The 16,128-nt window shown below is 40.6% G+C and overlaps 1 protein-coding gene across 2 annotated transcripts; it reads left to right on the top strand.

Annotated features, from left to right (window-relative positions):
• The first annotated feature begins 1 nt into the window (after position 1).
• On the top strand, positions 2–15,667 carry LOC110834537 (uncharacterized). 2 transcript variants are annotated; one of them, XM_087341997.1, is made up of 6 exons: positions 2–317; positions 7,970–8,085; positions 8,640–8,770; positions 12,788–12,867; positions 13,903–13,989; positions 15,037–15,667. In XM_087341997.1, exons 2-6 carry the CDS (start codon positions 7,984–7,986, stop codon positions 15,162–15,164), a joined length of 528 nt encoding a protein of 175 aa, XP_087198123.1. In that variant the 5' UTR covers positions 2–317; positions 7,970–7,983; the 3' UTR covers positions 15,165–15,667. The 2 variants fall into 2 exon arrangements, with proteins under 2 accessions (XP_087198123.1, XP_087198112.1); XM_087341986.1 differs by lacking the exon at positions 2–317 and adding an exon at positions 6,280–6,385.
• Positions 15,668–16,128: the final 461 nt, after the last annotated feature.

Here is a 16,128-nt window from a genome sequence, read left to right on the forward strand (position 1 = left end):
GTTCCTGTTGACTGCAGGCTCCAACATTATCCGGCCCTTCGTTGCCACATTTATTTCTTTGACTTGATACAGCGAATAAACTTGTTCATCCCACCGAAGATTTTACGAACAAAATATTCCTGGTGGTTAAATTATTTTATCTGAGTAAAATATTTTCGGTCTACGATTGAAAGCTTGTTCACGTTTCTCGCCACACAAGACGTAAACAGGCCGTTACTAAGAGACAGTCGACAATTTGAAGCAGTCAACGTAGTACAACAATGCACTGACGTCATATCTCGCAGTTTACACTTCCAACAATCAGTTTGCTCACCAAGGTATGTATTGTCGTAGGGGTATAACGACCCTGTACTAACTGAATCAGTTATTTAACATCGTGTAGTAAGAGAACATTATCACGTTCGGTAAAATTGAAAGGCTTTGACTTAAATCGTTCCTTCTTTGGCTGTTTCAAGGAGGACTGCGTACTACGAGGTAGACCCACTATGAAACCCATCTTTTAGAGTAGGCGATAGGTTTAAATCGGCAACGTCCAGAAGCATTACCGCATTTAAAATCCAGCGGTCTGTGTGTCAGCACCCACTTCAAAATGCAACTATGCAGAAGGTGATTAATGTTTCCTTCGAACGAAGGTTTGGAATCTGGAGCAGGGTTTTCCTGTCTGAGTCCTAACTTCAGCTGCAAATTGTGTTGCATGCGAAGATGAAAATGTAGGGCTTTCATTTGTATTTTGATGTGTCCAAACATATCAACTGCATGGATTTCATAAGCGAGGTGAACAGATGATTTTTAGTTCGACTTAGTGAAAAACGCGACTCTCTCTACTTCTTCCCAATTCCTTTCTTTTTCAGGGGTGTACAATAGCCATTTCTCGCACCGAAGCAGGTTCACTGCCGAACACGCGAGTGCTGGCAGAACATTCCAGAAATCCGAAAAAACCCAAGGCCACGTCGTTAATTCTTGAAAGGAACTTTGTATTTTATTGATTCGTAATTCAAGTGTCTCTGTCACATGCAGACTACACGTGATAACCAACATACTCTGTCCATTTCTCATTGTTCGATTTATGTTGTTTTTTTTAAAGAAGACATAACATAAGTTGTTTCTGTTCAATTTATTCTAGTTTAATTTAACTTTAGGCAACGCAAAGCAGTCAATTTTTTTAAAAATGTACTCGCTACTGAACACTTACGAGTTGTTGGAACCAGGGCCGCCTTCGACGTTGCGATGTGCACGGCGATGGCTTAGGCGCCCTGGAAGTAGGAATGTAACGTAAAAATACAAGACTGAAAAGAATAAATAAAGAAGACGTCGTTAAATACATAGGTTGGAGAATAAGAGTCCATCCCCAGCCATCGATCACATCTTCTTGGGTGAACAGGCCAAAGCAAAGGCTTGCAGAGGCGGACAGAATTTCCTGTGTGTACAAGAACAGAGCGGGGTGGAGCCCTTTTATTACGCGTTCGTGGCTGGCTTCATGCACGTATCTGGACGCCGTTTAAAATGGAGAGTGCATTAAACTAAAGCGTAATGAATGATTCTTCTCCCGGCCATGTTTGAGTTTTCGTTCGTTGTTGATTACGTCACATGCTTCAAGCAACTTTTTTGATTCATTTTTGAGTTTCGATGTGACCGATCCTGAGTGTTTAATGCAGTGATCACACTAACACGTGTTAATTAATTGTATTCTTTTACTGCTCAATCTGCTCGACCAGGTTTTTGTGGCAAAACAAAAGTGCGAAAGAAATCAAGCACAAATATTCCGCCCGGAAAAGGTTTCTTGTTGCAGCCAATTAAACCTACGGCTGTGGTTGTAGTTATTGTCTGACGAATTGCGTGCCGTCACCCCTGAGAACGCTGTACAACATTTTCATCACTTGGCCGCGAGGTGACACGTGAAAATGATGAATGAATGTTTTGATGACTTCATCATCGAATGCATCTGCGAAAGCGAACTTTTTCTGTTGTAGACTTGATTTCTCAGGTGTTGAAGACGAAGCTGGCGTGCCTTTGTCGACTTCCTTTTCCTCTTTGACAGGAGCATTCTGTATTCTACGCGTGCTTTCGTTTTGCAGGTAATGTGTCATACATCTGAATTATTGTCAGTCATTATCAGCTACTCTGCTATCATCTTCAGTCCGTCTTCTGCTGAAGCCTAGGACGCAGAGTTTACCTCCTTAACGTATCTACGGCGCAAATCCAACTTCAAATTTGCTGTTCTTACGTACCCAGTTTTGGCGAAATTTGTCCACATTTTAATCGTTCTGTCCTGAGTCACCACGGAAGGGTCGTTGGGTCCCAGAAATTTCGGATTCGGTGACAGCGCGTAGTTAAACAGGTACCCCAATTCGTCCCCGTGCGTTGTCCCTAAAGAAGTAGCAGAAACGGAGAGGTAACGACTGAGAAGCTGTTTTCGGAACGCTCTGTAGTTTCACCTTTTCTCTCCTTCAGAAGCAAAACACTTTTTGGAATAATGATAACTCGATGAAACTTGCTCGGTATATTTTCTACGTCTAGAGGCTTCTTCATTCTCCCGAAAGCTCCGCTGAATTAGAAGTCGTAATAGTGGAAACCGCTGCCATCTGTTCGCCTGCGTCGCTGACATCTTTCACGAACCAAACATCCGAAATCATGTGTGAAATAAGAACGCGCAGTGAGTACAGAGTTTATTTTACTTGCGACACTGATTCAGCTTAAACTTGAATAGAACACAACTCTCGGCCAGATTCTGGCGATAAGAAGTGCAATGGTGGTTCCCCGGAACAAAGTCCAAATGATGGATGTCTTCTGGGCCATTGTGCCGTGCTTTAAGTTTACCGACGTTTCAATGGCGCTTCCTGCCTCCATCATCAAGGCGATTGCTCTTCTGATAGGTCGGTAAGCGTGTACCACACATCAGCCCGGAAGAAAGCCGTCTTTTGACTCGCCGAATTGAGAACCTAAAATGCCATTATTTGCGAACAACTTACATCCAGCGAGACAAAACTCGTACGATGTACTTGAAAATATTACAGAGGAAATATGCGACGTTACGCGTGATTTCCTTCGGGTCCTAAGCTTCTGCTTGATTGTTAGTCACGATGGGCAGCCATCTTGCCTTCAGAAACATTTCAAGGGGCCACTATGGTGGCCCTCGAAACTTCATTAGTCAGTATATCACTTCCTTTTCTCATCTGACTAGTCTAAGAAAAAAATATTGTAGTGAATTAATTTTAGTTAACACATGGTTACTCGTTGTAACCATTATTGTAACTTCTGCTGTTACTCACTTCATTGGTTAGTTTGCTGGGCAGTTTTTCTCCCTACGTCTTCTGAGAATCTATAATATTATATTTATTATTGACTGCAAATGGGTTTATACCCGGTGGCAGTGACCTACAATAAAGTAAAGTAAAGTTTGTCCCACTATACGCCATGTAGGCGTTTGGGGTGAGAGGAGGTATAGCTCCTCTCTTCCTTGACCTCGGCACTAGATGGGGGTGAGTGGTCAGCATCACGCCCCGGCCGGCTTTACCCCCGGGAAAGGACCCCGGTACCCATTGTAGAGGAGGCTGGGTGGGCCCCAGAGCCGGTCTGGACGCAGAGGCTAGAGGAAAAATCCTGCCCCCATCGGGGATCGAACCCCGGTCGTCCAGCCCGTAACTAGTCACTATACTGACTGAGCTATCCCGGCAATAAGATACAAAACAATGAGACACAACAGAACAATGAGATACATCAACACAATGAGACAGAACAAAACAATAAACAAAAGGACACAACAAAACAATAAGACACAATAAACAATGAGATACATCAACACAGAGATAGAACAAAACAATAAAAAAAGGGCACAACAAAAACAATAAGACACAACCAACAATGAGATACATCAACACAGAGATAGAACAAACAACAACAAAAAATGACACAACAAAAACAATAAGACACAACAAACAATGAGATACTTCAACACAGAGACAGAACAAAACAATAAAAAAAGGGCACAACAAAAACAATAAGACACAACCAACAATGAGATACATCAACACAGAGATAGAACAAACAACAACAAAAAATGACACAACCAAAACAATAAGACACAACAAACAATGAGATACTTCAACACAGAGACAGAACAAAACAATAAAAAAAGGGCACAACAAAAACAATAAGACACAACAAACAATGAGATACATCAACACAGAGAGAAGAAAGGATTAAGAAACTTGGGAAAAAACAAGAACCTCAATATCACGTGCACCCGCATCATAGGACACGCTCTGTTCAAACGACGCAGCGGTGTAGCGGAATCATTCTGCCCTCCCCGCCATGGGTAACCATTTTGGATCACCATACATTTGCCCTGATACCCGAGAGCCCCCTTAGGCCCTCGGCACCCCCGCCACGCAGAGTCTGCGGGGATTTCCCCCACACCAATGGAACTAGGAATTTGTTCTTCGTGAGTACCGTACCGCACTAAATGAGATCTGAGGAAGGAAATCGAAACAAACACGCCATGAATGTACACTGTAAATATCGTAGAAGGGTTAGAGATTGCTATCCGCCGGGATTTGGAATGAGAAAGGGGTGGACGTCATAAACGGCCAGAGCGATATTAGATCTCAGTCCCTCGTACGGCAGTTCAACAACTGCTCGTTACACCAGTGAAGTTCTCAACCACCGTGATCGCTTTAACCGTGAAATGTTTCTCATAAAATACATAATTTCCAGCCAACGCTTCTCTGTTTGCTCGCAATAGCCGAGATCTCGTTATAACCGTGCTCGTTATAAATGAAATCAACTCTAATACGTAGACGTCAGCATAATTCCTAAGTCATTGCGATTTCGAATTCATGTGACAAATAATAATTTATTTACGTATGTGTCTGTGCTTTCAGTGTAATATTCTTTACATTTCATGGATTTTAATAAATAATATTTTAAAAATAAACGGAGGAACTATTATTTTGATTTTGAGGTTGTATATTCCTTACCTAAAAGTTGCATGTCCAAAACATCGCAAACATGTTAGCTGATAACCCGTCGGAGATTGAATATGAATTTCTCCTGATCATGAAATCCAGGTTTTACTAGGTAACTTCTGCAAGACTACACGGCTCAACAACCCTGAAGACAGCCAACTTCCAACTTTTACTCTTACAACGAAACAATTCATCGTTCCTATTGGAAATTCACTGCCCGGCCCTGTCGCTTTACTGCTGGAAACAAAATAATTAGCCTGCAATTACTTATGAGGGTTTACTTATTTAATCTGTGGGTCTGCATTTCGTGAAGAACCTTAGTCGCCTCACACATGTAAAGCGGTTCGTTTAATGTGTAGACAACTTATGGGACTCCTTGCATAGGGAATCAGCCTGTCGCAAGGTCTCGACCTACACAGAGCAGCATAACATAAATATGAAGAAGAACATCATGCCTCAAGCGGAATTCGAACCCATGATCCCAGTACCTGTTTAAAAGGGCTTAAATAATAACAAACAACATATTTTGTTCAGTATATTTAGTAGAACTTTAGAGACGATTTCAGAAATGGAATGTATAATACTCCACTACCCCTGGTGTTAAATATCTAATTTTGTTATACGTATAAAGGATAGGAAATGCTCACAATGTTATGTCCAAAAATTTGTTAATTTTGTAATTATACTCATTGTATATGTTTAATGGCAATATCCTTGACTCCTCTGATATTTATTTAACAGTATTTATGTTCAGAAAATACGTTTGAAGATATTGTGCTTTACTGCTGTGGTATTTATTTATAATTTTGTACGAGAATATCCTTGACTCCACTGATATGTATTTATCAGTAAGGCCAAACAGAGACATTTTTATCTTTATCGATAACATGGAAGAATTGTGCTGTTCTCTAACAAGTCAGACATTCTGACTACGAAAATTTGTAACATGCACTTATTAGTAGGCTATATGCTATTATAATCAATAAACAAACATATTTGAAGCATTTATTGTATATTTTCCTAATAAACTCAACATAGTCATAGAGTATTTCAATAGAGATTTTATTCTGAAGGTAAAAATTATTAAATTTCTCAAAAAACTGTTTGTGATGGAAGCATTTTGGCGTTATTGTTTGTACTCTGCGTCAAAACATGCGATAAGCACTCCAGTTTAAAAAATTATTCCTTTAACGTCATATTCTAATCACTTATGGCATAAAACACTCCTATGAGCACTTTACGTTACGAATATATTTATCTATATGACAAACTGCGGTGATAATATACACAGGAAGGTCATGTATTTCTTTTATTCTACCTTTTTTACAATTCATGAGGCACAGAAAAAACCCCGCTTTACGAATATATTAACGAGTGTCCTAAGGAATTCACAAAAGAGACGCAGAAGAGTCCCAGGTCAAGTAAGTAGCCTACACATAATTAAGTACTAAGGGTCTTCATTGTTCGTATTCCTCAAATACTATTAGGGCGGACGAATTAAGGGACAGGAAGTGGATGGGTCATGTAGGAAGCAGGGGAAGACGTAAGAAATGCATGCATTTTAATTAGAAACCAAGACAGGATAGGCGCACTAGCATCGCAACAAAGAAACGGACTGGTTACCCAGCAACACTGAGGATGAAAGCAGATGGTTCTCGAAACGTTGGCAGCAGATTTGGTTTGTTCATTTTAGGCCTGTGAACCTGTGGCGTTTTTAAAAAGAAATTCTTCATGTTTCAGTTATATAGAGAATGTCCAAGAAAGATATACACACAATGCTGTTGTTTGTACTGGTTGTGAGTATACATCTTTCGGGGCAGTCTGACTGTACATTTATAATTCATCAGCTTCAGAATAAAATACTTGCGAAACCAATTCACATAACCAGTAGACAGTCCATAGTCACCAAGTTTGTGCATTCGAAACAACATCAAAGGCACTGCTAAAATCAAAATAAACGGCGTCAGCTTGAGACTGGCAACAAACTAAAGGGGTAACAAAGTCCAAAAACGTAACCAGATTAGAATTGGTGGATTTGGATTTGGTAAATCCATGTTGAGAAGGGTTTAATTTAGACTTAAAATAATAGGAAACACGGTCATGTACAATAATTTCAAATACTTCGGAAATATTATTAATTATGATAATGGGTCTACAGTTTCTAACAGAAGCAGTTTTGCCTTTTTTGAAAATTGGGACAATAGCTGCTTGCTTCCATAAAGTGGGAAATTGGTGCTGAGAAAGGCTAAGATTAAAAATGAATTTAAGAATAGGAACAAGGGTTTCAGAACAACCCTTAATAATAAAACTTGGCATACCATCTAGTCCCACAGTTTTTGATGGCCTCAAATGCTTTATAGCATTATGAACATCAATGTCAGAGACAGAAAATAAAGGTAACACATCCAAGGTGGAACTGATGGAGGGAACATCCCCAGATCAAGAATTTGTATGTGCAGATTGAAATTGTTTGGAAAAAGCATTGGCCATTTAATATGGCATAGATATAAGAACACCATCTACTTCTAATTGCAACAAACCAGCATCTTTATATACATATACCCAAAAATGTTTACTCTGCGTAGTACGCAATTTAACATTCATTATCTCAGCGTTTTGCTCAAACAGTGTATATACGTCGGTGTTTCGTGATGTTATCCGAATAACCAGCTTACTCCAGGTGGCCTTTGTAACGAAGACGGGTGGCGTATCCCTTCAGGTAGAAACTGCATTTTGAATTATTACTTTGGTTTAGCGGCATATTTCAAAGATTTAAACCCCTATGACCTTTTCTTGTGTTATGAAATGATTCATATATGTTTCGCTGCGTAATGTGTGGGGTACAGAAGGGAGGCGCGGAGGAAAATGGAATGTGCGCAACAGCAATTAATGTAGGTCTGATAATAAAGTCTTTCTGTGTGTGAAACATGAAGAACCACATATTGCGTTTAGCATATTCAATAAATGACGATAATATTAAATTAATAAAGTTTATATTATTACAGGAACTGCAATAAATATGTATCTTATCATCCTTCTTGGCGTAGTCGGCAAATTGGCGTTGGTTTCCGGTGAATGCGATCTTGGTACTCCAAAACTGGAGTATGTTGATTGCAATGAAGTAAGTACTGACACACAACAATTATATAATTTTAACCGTCACACAAATATTTTATTGGACATTATAAACAATTTTATCACAACAAGTATCGGCTCAAATTGACAATCAACAGGTGACTAATGAACGTAATGCAAAACTAATTTAAGGTTTAAGGTCTGAAGAATGCTGTCCTCTGGGTTGCTGTGCCTTGTAATCTGGTACAAGTTTACCGACGTTTCAGAGGTCCTTGCTGCCTCCATCATCATGGAGATGGCGAAGATGGAGGCAGCAAGGACCTCTGAAACGTCGGTAAACTTTTACCCTCTACACGGCACAGCAACCCAGAAGACTGCCATCAATAAAGATTATGTTAAGACACACCAATATACACCACACCTGTGTTCCCCAGAAGATGACTGTAGCCAGTGTCATTAAATTTACTTCAGCCACCGACATCTGAGCTCGCTCCGTTAACTCCCCCCACAAATTCCATCGTCGCACTAATCAAAGTGCAACAAGAAAACAATCGGTTTAGACAGGATTTTTGTGTCTCAGTCTCTCTAATGATCTTACAGTTGGCAGGTCACTGGTACTGGCTTTATCACACATCGAATAATGCAGAAGACAATTTGGACTGTGTTCGTACCAACTTCATCAAGATGAACAGCAGCAGAATGTTTCTTTCTACCCTAGCATATGATAAGAGGTGAGTTTAAAACATTAAGTAATTAAATTAAACTCGTTTAAGTGTTTCTATTCTTTGCTTAATTACGTGACAATCACTGTCTCGTGATACAAGTGCTTTGGCACGGAGGCCTGTGAGAGGCCTTTTCACTGCTATCTTAAATATAAATAATTAGTACGAGAATCTCTCATTCCGTTAATGATGACTGGAACATGAAAGTCTATGAACTTCGAGAAACACTTTTATCCGTGTAACAGAAATAACTATTATGGAATTCTAACTTCCACGGTCATGTGGCTCGCAATATAAAATAACCGGAATAGAAGTTTAAAATAAATACACATCAATTCAGATTGAAATACATCCACTCCTCTATTTCCGTTCCATAATCATGTTAACGGAAAACATGCCTACAAGCGAAAAAGATTATGAAAACTGAGACATTTACCACAAGAATAAATACTTGACATTGATTTCCATACTCCAAAAACTATGTATATAAATTATAACAAAATACCACACAACACAAACTAGTTTAAAAAATATATATATATCTTCCCTTGTTACAGGTTACCTTCTTACTGTATTATATTTTGTTACTGAACATTTATTTCGTTCTGAAATTGCAACACGCTGTAAAGTGTAAAACTGTTATTTTGGGCTTTATCCATCGTCTAGGCCATGGATTCTCCAATCTTTCCAGACCTGGCCACACATTCCCCCCTTATAAATCACTGCAATTTTATTAAACGCCGCTGCAGTCTATTAAAAATGCTATAAAATTAGGCCTACTTCTGTAAATTTGTTCACGCATTTTTCAACAGTTTTCTTTAATTTCAATAACATGGGTCATTAGATGTAGGATTTAAGGTTTTCACGGCGGTGAATTTGAAGATGGCTGTCTTCTGGGTAGTTGCGCCGTATAGTCTGGTAGACGTTTACCGACGTTTTAGAGGTCCTTGCGACTCATCGCCCTGATGATGGAGGCAGCAAAGACCTTTGAAACGTCGCTAAACTTCTACCAGATTATAGGGCGCAACAACCTAGAAGACACTCATCTTCGGTGGGTCATTACGTTAATTCATTCATTTTGTGAAGATTAGCATCTTTCCTTCTACGTGCTAATCAGTATGACGCGTCCTATTTCTTCGTTTTACTTTCTTAATTAACGCCCAAGCTTCAAGTCTCTCACAGTGACAAATACTGACGATAACAAAACGTGTTTTCTGACGTCAGATATCTAATTTTCATCCTACAAGATAATACAGCGTTGTAAAAATCGCACGAGGGCCGCTGGCCCCCTGGCTTGTCCATGTACGAGACTAATTCGAACAGACAGCCCCAGCAGGCTAGGCTTTTGTCCTTCTTTCGCCTAAAACGCAAGTAAAACCAATTAACTGTGGTTGTAATGAAAATTAGACGATGGTAATATTAAAAAAACAAAAACATTTCTATCCAAGTTATTGCGCAATCACAAGAAACCTTCAAACTTCAAACGAGTTACAAGATATTATTTTGGGTTTCTTTGAGTCGGTCAGCCTTAAAATATTTCCTTTGATAATGGAGGCAGAATTGGTCTACGAAACGTTGGGCTTTTGTCCACAAATGACACGGCTTGTAGCTCGAGATAATACTGAGTTGAGTATTGTACTACACTCTCTCTGGTGCAGTTTATGGGAGAATACAAGTACTGCGTGATCAAAAGTATCCGGACACCCCTCTGTAAACGTAAACTCGAGCCTAGATATCACTACGACCGCCGCTGCTGCTATAAAAGGAGGCAGAGGTCTCGATTTGTTCAGCGCTACGCGATACCGACAGAATGGGTGGAGTAAGGGAGCTCAGTGACTTCGAACGTGGTATGGTTATTGGTTGCCACATCAGTAAGCAATCCGTCAGGGCCATTTCCGCCCTTCTCAAGTTGCCCAAGTCGACCGACGGGGACGTGATTGTGAAGTGGAAACGGGAAGACACAACCACAACAAAACCACGGCCAGGTAGACCACGTGTGTTGGCCGACAGCGACCGTCGAGCATTGAAGAAGGTGGTACGGGAAAATCGCATGTCATCGTGTGATACCATCACCCGTGAATTCCGCAGTGCCACTAATTGTGCACCTAGCACCATGACTGTGCGCCGGGAGTTACGAGGACTGGGGTTCAAAGCCCAGGCACCTGCCCATAAACCGCACATTTCGCCTGTGAACGCTAAGCGCCGCTTTCAGTGGTGTAAAGAGCGCCGCCACTGGGCTGTGGACGACTGGATACGCGTGATTTGGAGTGATGAATCACGCTATACCATGTGGCAGTCCGATGGGAGGGTTTGGGTGTGGCGAATGCTAGGTGAACGCTACATGCCGGCCTGTATAGTGCCCACAGTGAAATTCGGCGGAGGTGGGATGACAGTGTGGGGGTGTTTTTTATGGAAGGGACTTGGTCCTCTCGTAATACTACGGAGCACGTTAAAGACGGAAGGATACGAGGTGCGATCGGAAAGTTTCTAGACTGCGCCTATAAAAACCCGTACACTTATCTCAGGTATTAAATTCATCCATCACCCTCGAAGTAGTTCCCCTGGGAGTGAACACAACGATCCCAGCGCCGCTGCCAAGCCTGGAAGCATCCCTGGAAATCTTTCTTTGTCAGCCTGTCAAGCACCATCTGCGATTCTGCCTGAATCTCTTCTATCGTCTCAAATCTCCTTCCCTTTAGCTGAATTTTCGTCTTTGGGAAGAGGAAGAAGTCACACGGCGAATAAGGAGGGTGCGGGATGACGGCCAAGGTGTTTGAGGCCAAAAACTGCCGAACTTTGAGGGCGGTGTGCGCTGGCGCGTTGTCATGATGCGTCGCATGTGGAGTTCTTCCTTTAGAATCAGCTGACAGGTCCCAACAATGTCGCACAAGTGGTTGATGGTTCGACGTCGATCTTCGTGAATGGCCTGCCGAATCTTCGTAACATTTTCGGGCGTTGTGCTCGAAGATGGTCGTCCAGAACGCTCGTCATCATCGACAGAGGTTCGGCCATTTTTAAAACGTGAATGCCACACAAAAGTTTGTGCACGACCCATTGCGGACTCCCCAAATGCTTGCTTTAGCATTTCACAGGTTTCCGTAGCCGTTTTGGCGAGTCTTTGGCAAAATTTGATTTGTTCATGAAAATCCGCCATTCCGAAATCGCAGGAGAGTTGGTGTAATGCACTACCAAAACGCCCGTAACTAAGAAACAAATGCTAATTCGATAATGCCGGCTGGCACACTGATTCACTATGAATGTAGGCCGCACCCCCTAGCGGCAGAAGCTCGTACTACATCCGGTTCGCCCTCTATTGACACAGTCTTGAAACTTTCCGATCGCACCTCGTATAAGGACATTTTGACCAGCTGCGTGTTGTCTACGGTAGAAGACCAGTTCGGAGATGATAACTGTGTGTTTCAGCATGACAATGCACCCTGCCATAAAGCAGGGTCTTTTCGTGAGTGGTTTGTGGACAATAAGGTTCCGGAAATGGACTGGCCAGCCCAGAGCCCCGATCTCAATCCTATTGAACACCTCTGGGATGAACTAGAAAGGCGACTGCGCGCCAGACCCCAACGACCCACATCACTAACTACGCTTGCTACAGCGTTGCAGGAAGAATGGTCGGCCATTCCCCCGGCGACGTTCCAACACCTGGTAGACAGTCTCCCCCGCAGAGTTAGAGCTGTAAAAAATGCCAAGGGTGGGCCCACCCCATATTAATGTCCACTACTGGGCAGTAAATCCGAGGGACACTTAGAGGACAGTTTCGCGTAGGTGTCCGGATACTTTTGATCAGGCAGTGAGTTGCTGTAGGTACTGTATCTTTTACAATGAAACTGTCCTTCCTTCAGTCCGTCCGTACTCTCATTATTGTAAGCATCTTAATTACAGTAAATTTAGGATACCTTACCAGTCAATTATACGATTCGAGTTTCTGGCCGTTTATAAATATAATAAGCTAAATATTTTTTAGTAATTTTATAGGTTAATGAATTAAATATTCTTTTTCGATTCTAACAGTAAAAATCGTCGAGTTATAAACACTGGAGAAGCTTCTAACTTTACAACAAACGGATACTTTGATCACATCAGCACAAATTGTAAGTATGAACTGAAGTGTCCAGTTACATTTTATTCAGGAAACAATACCAAACGCTTTGACGAACAAAGTAAACTGTGTCATTTAAGGCTGGGGCCACACGACCGTACAAATTTCGTCTGTTGTAACGCGCATCGTGACGTCAGTCATAGAATTATGATTTGTAAGTACAGACAATACTATTTTTTTCTTTCTAAATTGTTTCAATCTGCCACGGTAATGGGCGCTCGTGTGGTGTCCTCACCTACATCCGTTACAACGGACGTATTTTGTATGGTCGTGTGGCCCCAGCCTAAGTTGCCTCTGAAGCCAGTTTGAATAAATAAAAAATTGTCCAAATTTCTACTTCACTTGCTTATTGGCTTACGGTGTTTATAATAATCTTCGCCACAAGTAATACGTTGACTAATGCTGAAATAGTGAAATATTACCTATTAATTCTGAGAACCACACGAAACCCTTACCATATCCTGTGTGCAAAATTTTGATACCGAGAGTTAAAATAGTTTACCACTGTGCTACAAAAAAACACTTCCCAAACATCTTTTCTGGGGCCAAGATTGAAACACAAAAATATATCGTGCAACATACACAATTTTACATATAAAAAGTAAATACACCCACAGCAAAAAATAAATAAATTAATGCTCATAATGAGCAATTGCTCAAGCCACGGTAAGGTCAAGTATGCCCATAGTTGATAATTCTGTTAAAGGCAATTACGTAGTGATGTGTGGACCTGCATGCTATACTAAGTTAGTAACATTTTAAATAACTGGCAATGCCGTTTTAATCGAATTTCCTCACATATACAAACTTTACGCCCGCAATTCACTAAGAAATGTAAATGGTATCGCAGGTATGGACAAGGTTAAGATATCTTGTCCCTCTTTTAAAATTCCAAGAGCAAAGAAATAGGTCAGTTCACGGTCGGATTAGATTAGTCTGTATTGTTTTTCGGATTTAACTTTGTTTACTGCAACATACAGAAATATTTTCTGTCACTTGAACAAATTTTTACTTTTCATTTCTGCAGCGTTTTGGACTGGCAGATATCTTCTGTTGGCAATCGAGCGAGACAGTTTCTTCGTAATGACATTTTGCTCAAAGGAGAGTGGAAATAGTAAGTATACTTCTTGATGATTACTTTATTAAGGGACTCGATGCTTCAGCTTTAAATACAGAGACGTTGAGTCCATACAGCATCACAGCCCAGAAGAACATCCTCGTATTCACAGATAAGATAACTTCAGATCTCACACGTATATCTCTTGCTACACATACACTAGGCTATAAAAGGTTGAGCATTTTTTTTCAACATTTCTACTCCATCTGCCCCTGCATAACATTCCTTGAAGATCTGGCACTTAACCTCCTGCTGACAAGTACAGTACACCACCGCCGTCCCTGTATCCGAGCCTACTCTCAGCCATCTTGTGTGTTTTTCGTCACAAACAAACTCTTTAATAGGCCTATTTATTATTTGTGAAGACATAATTTCCTGAAAATATAAATTTTTAACATTTATCTGCCACCAAATCCTTGACGTTGAGAGTGGGATACTCTATAAGTTCTCTTTTCAAAAATTTTATACGCTTTTCTCCCTTACCCCACGCTTGCTCTATGCCGTATCCACCTCACCTTCTATGCTTTAAAACAAACATAAGGAACAAATCAACATGTTCGTTGTTACGTCAACTAGTGACTTTATCGCCTTTTACTCAGTCAAAATGTACCTGTATCGAGTTATTTGACAAGTCACAAACTCATATGCATTAATTTGTTTAAATTCCTTCACTTATTTACACACTGTTTTCTTAGTTATTTATTTTCATGTGTTCATTTGTATTTTTAAACGAGAAAGCTCAGGCGGTATTGAGACTACTGCGGATTGGACGACCGGGTTTCAATTCCTGGCATGGCCAAGAATTCCTCCCCACGTCCAGAACGGCTCATAAACCCTCTCAAGCTCCTGTCAAACGGCTACTTGGGGGAGGGTGTAAAGCGACCGGAACTCGCAGATGACTGTCGACAGTAAACAGATGAAGAACGTGTGGCGTCACTCCCTCCAACATTAACTTTAATTTTATTTTTTTATCTGTGATTCTGTCTTTTATTAATCAGCCAAATCTTCTAAGCTGAATATTTACAACACGTAATCTGTTTGCAGGAATTGCTTACATCGGGTTTCGAAACCGGAGACCTGATGAAGCGACATTGGAAAAAGCGTTCAAAGCCTTCAACGAAGCCGGCCTAGATGCCAGTCAGCTTGTGAAATGGAGTGCGGACCATTGCTAACTGTGGGAGCGCACGAACACAATAGCAATATTTGTACTGCACATTCTTTTTTGGTGTAGGGTGTAAGGGGTAACATCTTCTTTTGAAATCATTGTTCAAAAGTGGATTTTTACAGATATAGATCTTTTGTATAAATATAGGTTATCAACTCAAAAATCATTTTCCACCACAAAAAGTTCCATTCAAAAGTTGCATTATTAATGAGTACCCAATTCTGAAATACGGCACCATATAGTGTAGACTGAGTTACTGATGTTTCGAATATCCTTACTGTCTCCATCTTAAAGGCTATAAAACAGCTCCTTATGATACTTGTATAGCAGGCCACACGTCGTGGGGACGTGTTTAATGTGCTTCTACTAGACGCCATCTTTCAGAAACAGAACACTTTCCCTTGAAACGTAAGAGTTTCGATATATTTTATAATAACTTGTTCATACATGCATATTTCCTCTTTTATCACTGGTGTAATGAATTACAAATTAGTAAATGTCTGCTACACATCTGTGTCTATTTACATTAAGATGATACATTTTCAAAACAAATTTTATTAAGGCCTGTCCTCATCTCATTCCTCTTCACATAACATTTTAAGTATTTAGAAGTAACTCTTAAGTTTGGAGATGTGTTTCAACTTAGCGCGCATAGCTGAACCGTCCAACTTAAGAGCACAACGCATTTTGAACTTCTGTGCCCACAAGGTCACATTTTCTTGCAGTATACAGCTTTGTGAGTGTAAAACAATCTTCTAAATTCGAGCCTGATTTTGATCGACTGAAATAGACCGACAACTGTGGGTGGATTGCTATAGATCGGAGTCGATGAGACATTTTTTATTCCACTGTCAAAAACCAGTCTTCTCGAAATGTGAATGAAATCAATTCTAAAAAACTCATGATATAAGAGCCAGTAATCGAGACGTTTCGTGTAAACGAGGCTACTGTGGCCACTATGGTTGGGTCTG

This window comes from Zootermopsis nevadensis, unplaced genomic scaffold (assembly GCF_977971745.1).
Source record: "Zootermopsis nevadensis isolate Lab colony 2312 unplaced genomic scaffold, Znev_1.0 Znev_ptg000003l, whole genome shotgun sequence".
Classification (NCBI taxonomy): Eukaryota; Metazoa; Arthropoda; class Insecta; order Blattodea; family Termopsidae; genus Zootermopsis; species Zootermopsis nevadensis.

Bases quoted from the DNA above. Each gene is read 5' to 3' on its own strand.
- LOC110834537 (XM_087341997.1), top strand. From the start codon at position 7,984: ATGTATCTTATCATCCTTCTTGGCGTAGTCGGCAAATTGGCGTTGGTT. The intron at 8,771-12,787 runs GTGAGTTTAAAA...CGATTCTAACAG, and splicing joins ACCCTAGCATATGATAAGAG to TAAAAATCGTCGAGTTATAA. The intron at 12,868-13,902 runs GTAAGTATGAAC...TCATTTCTGCAG, and splicing joins TGATCACATCAGCACAAATT to CGTTTTGGACTGGCAGATAT.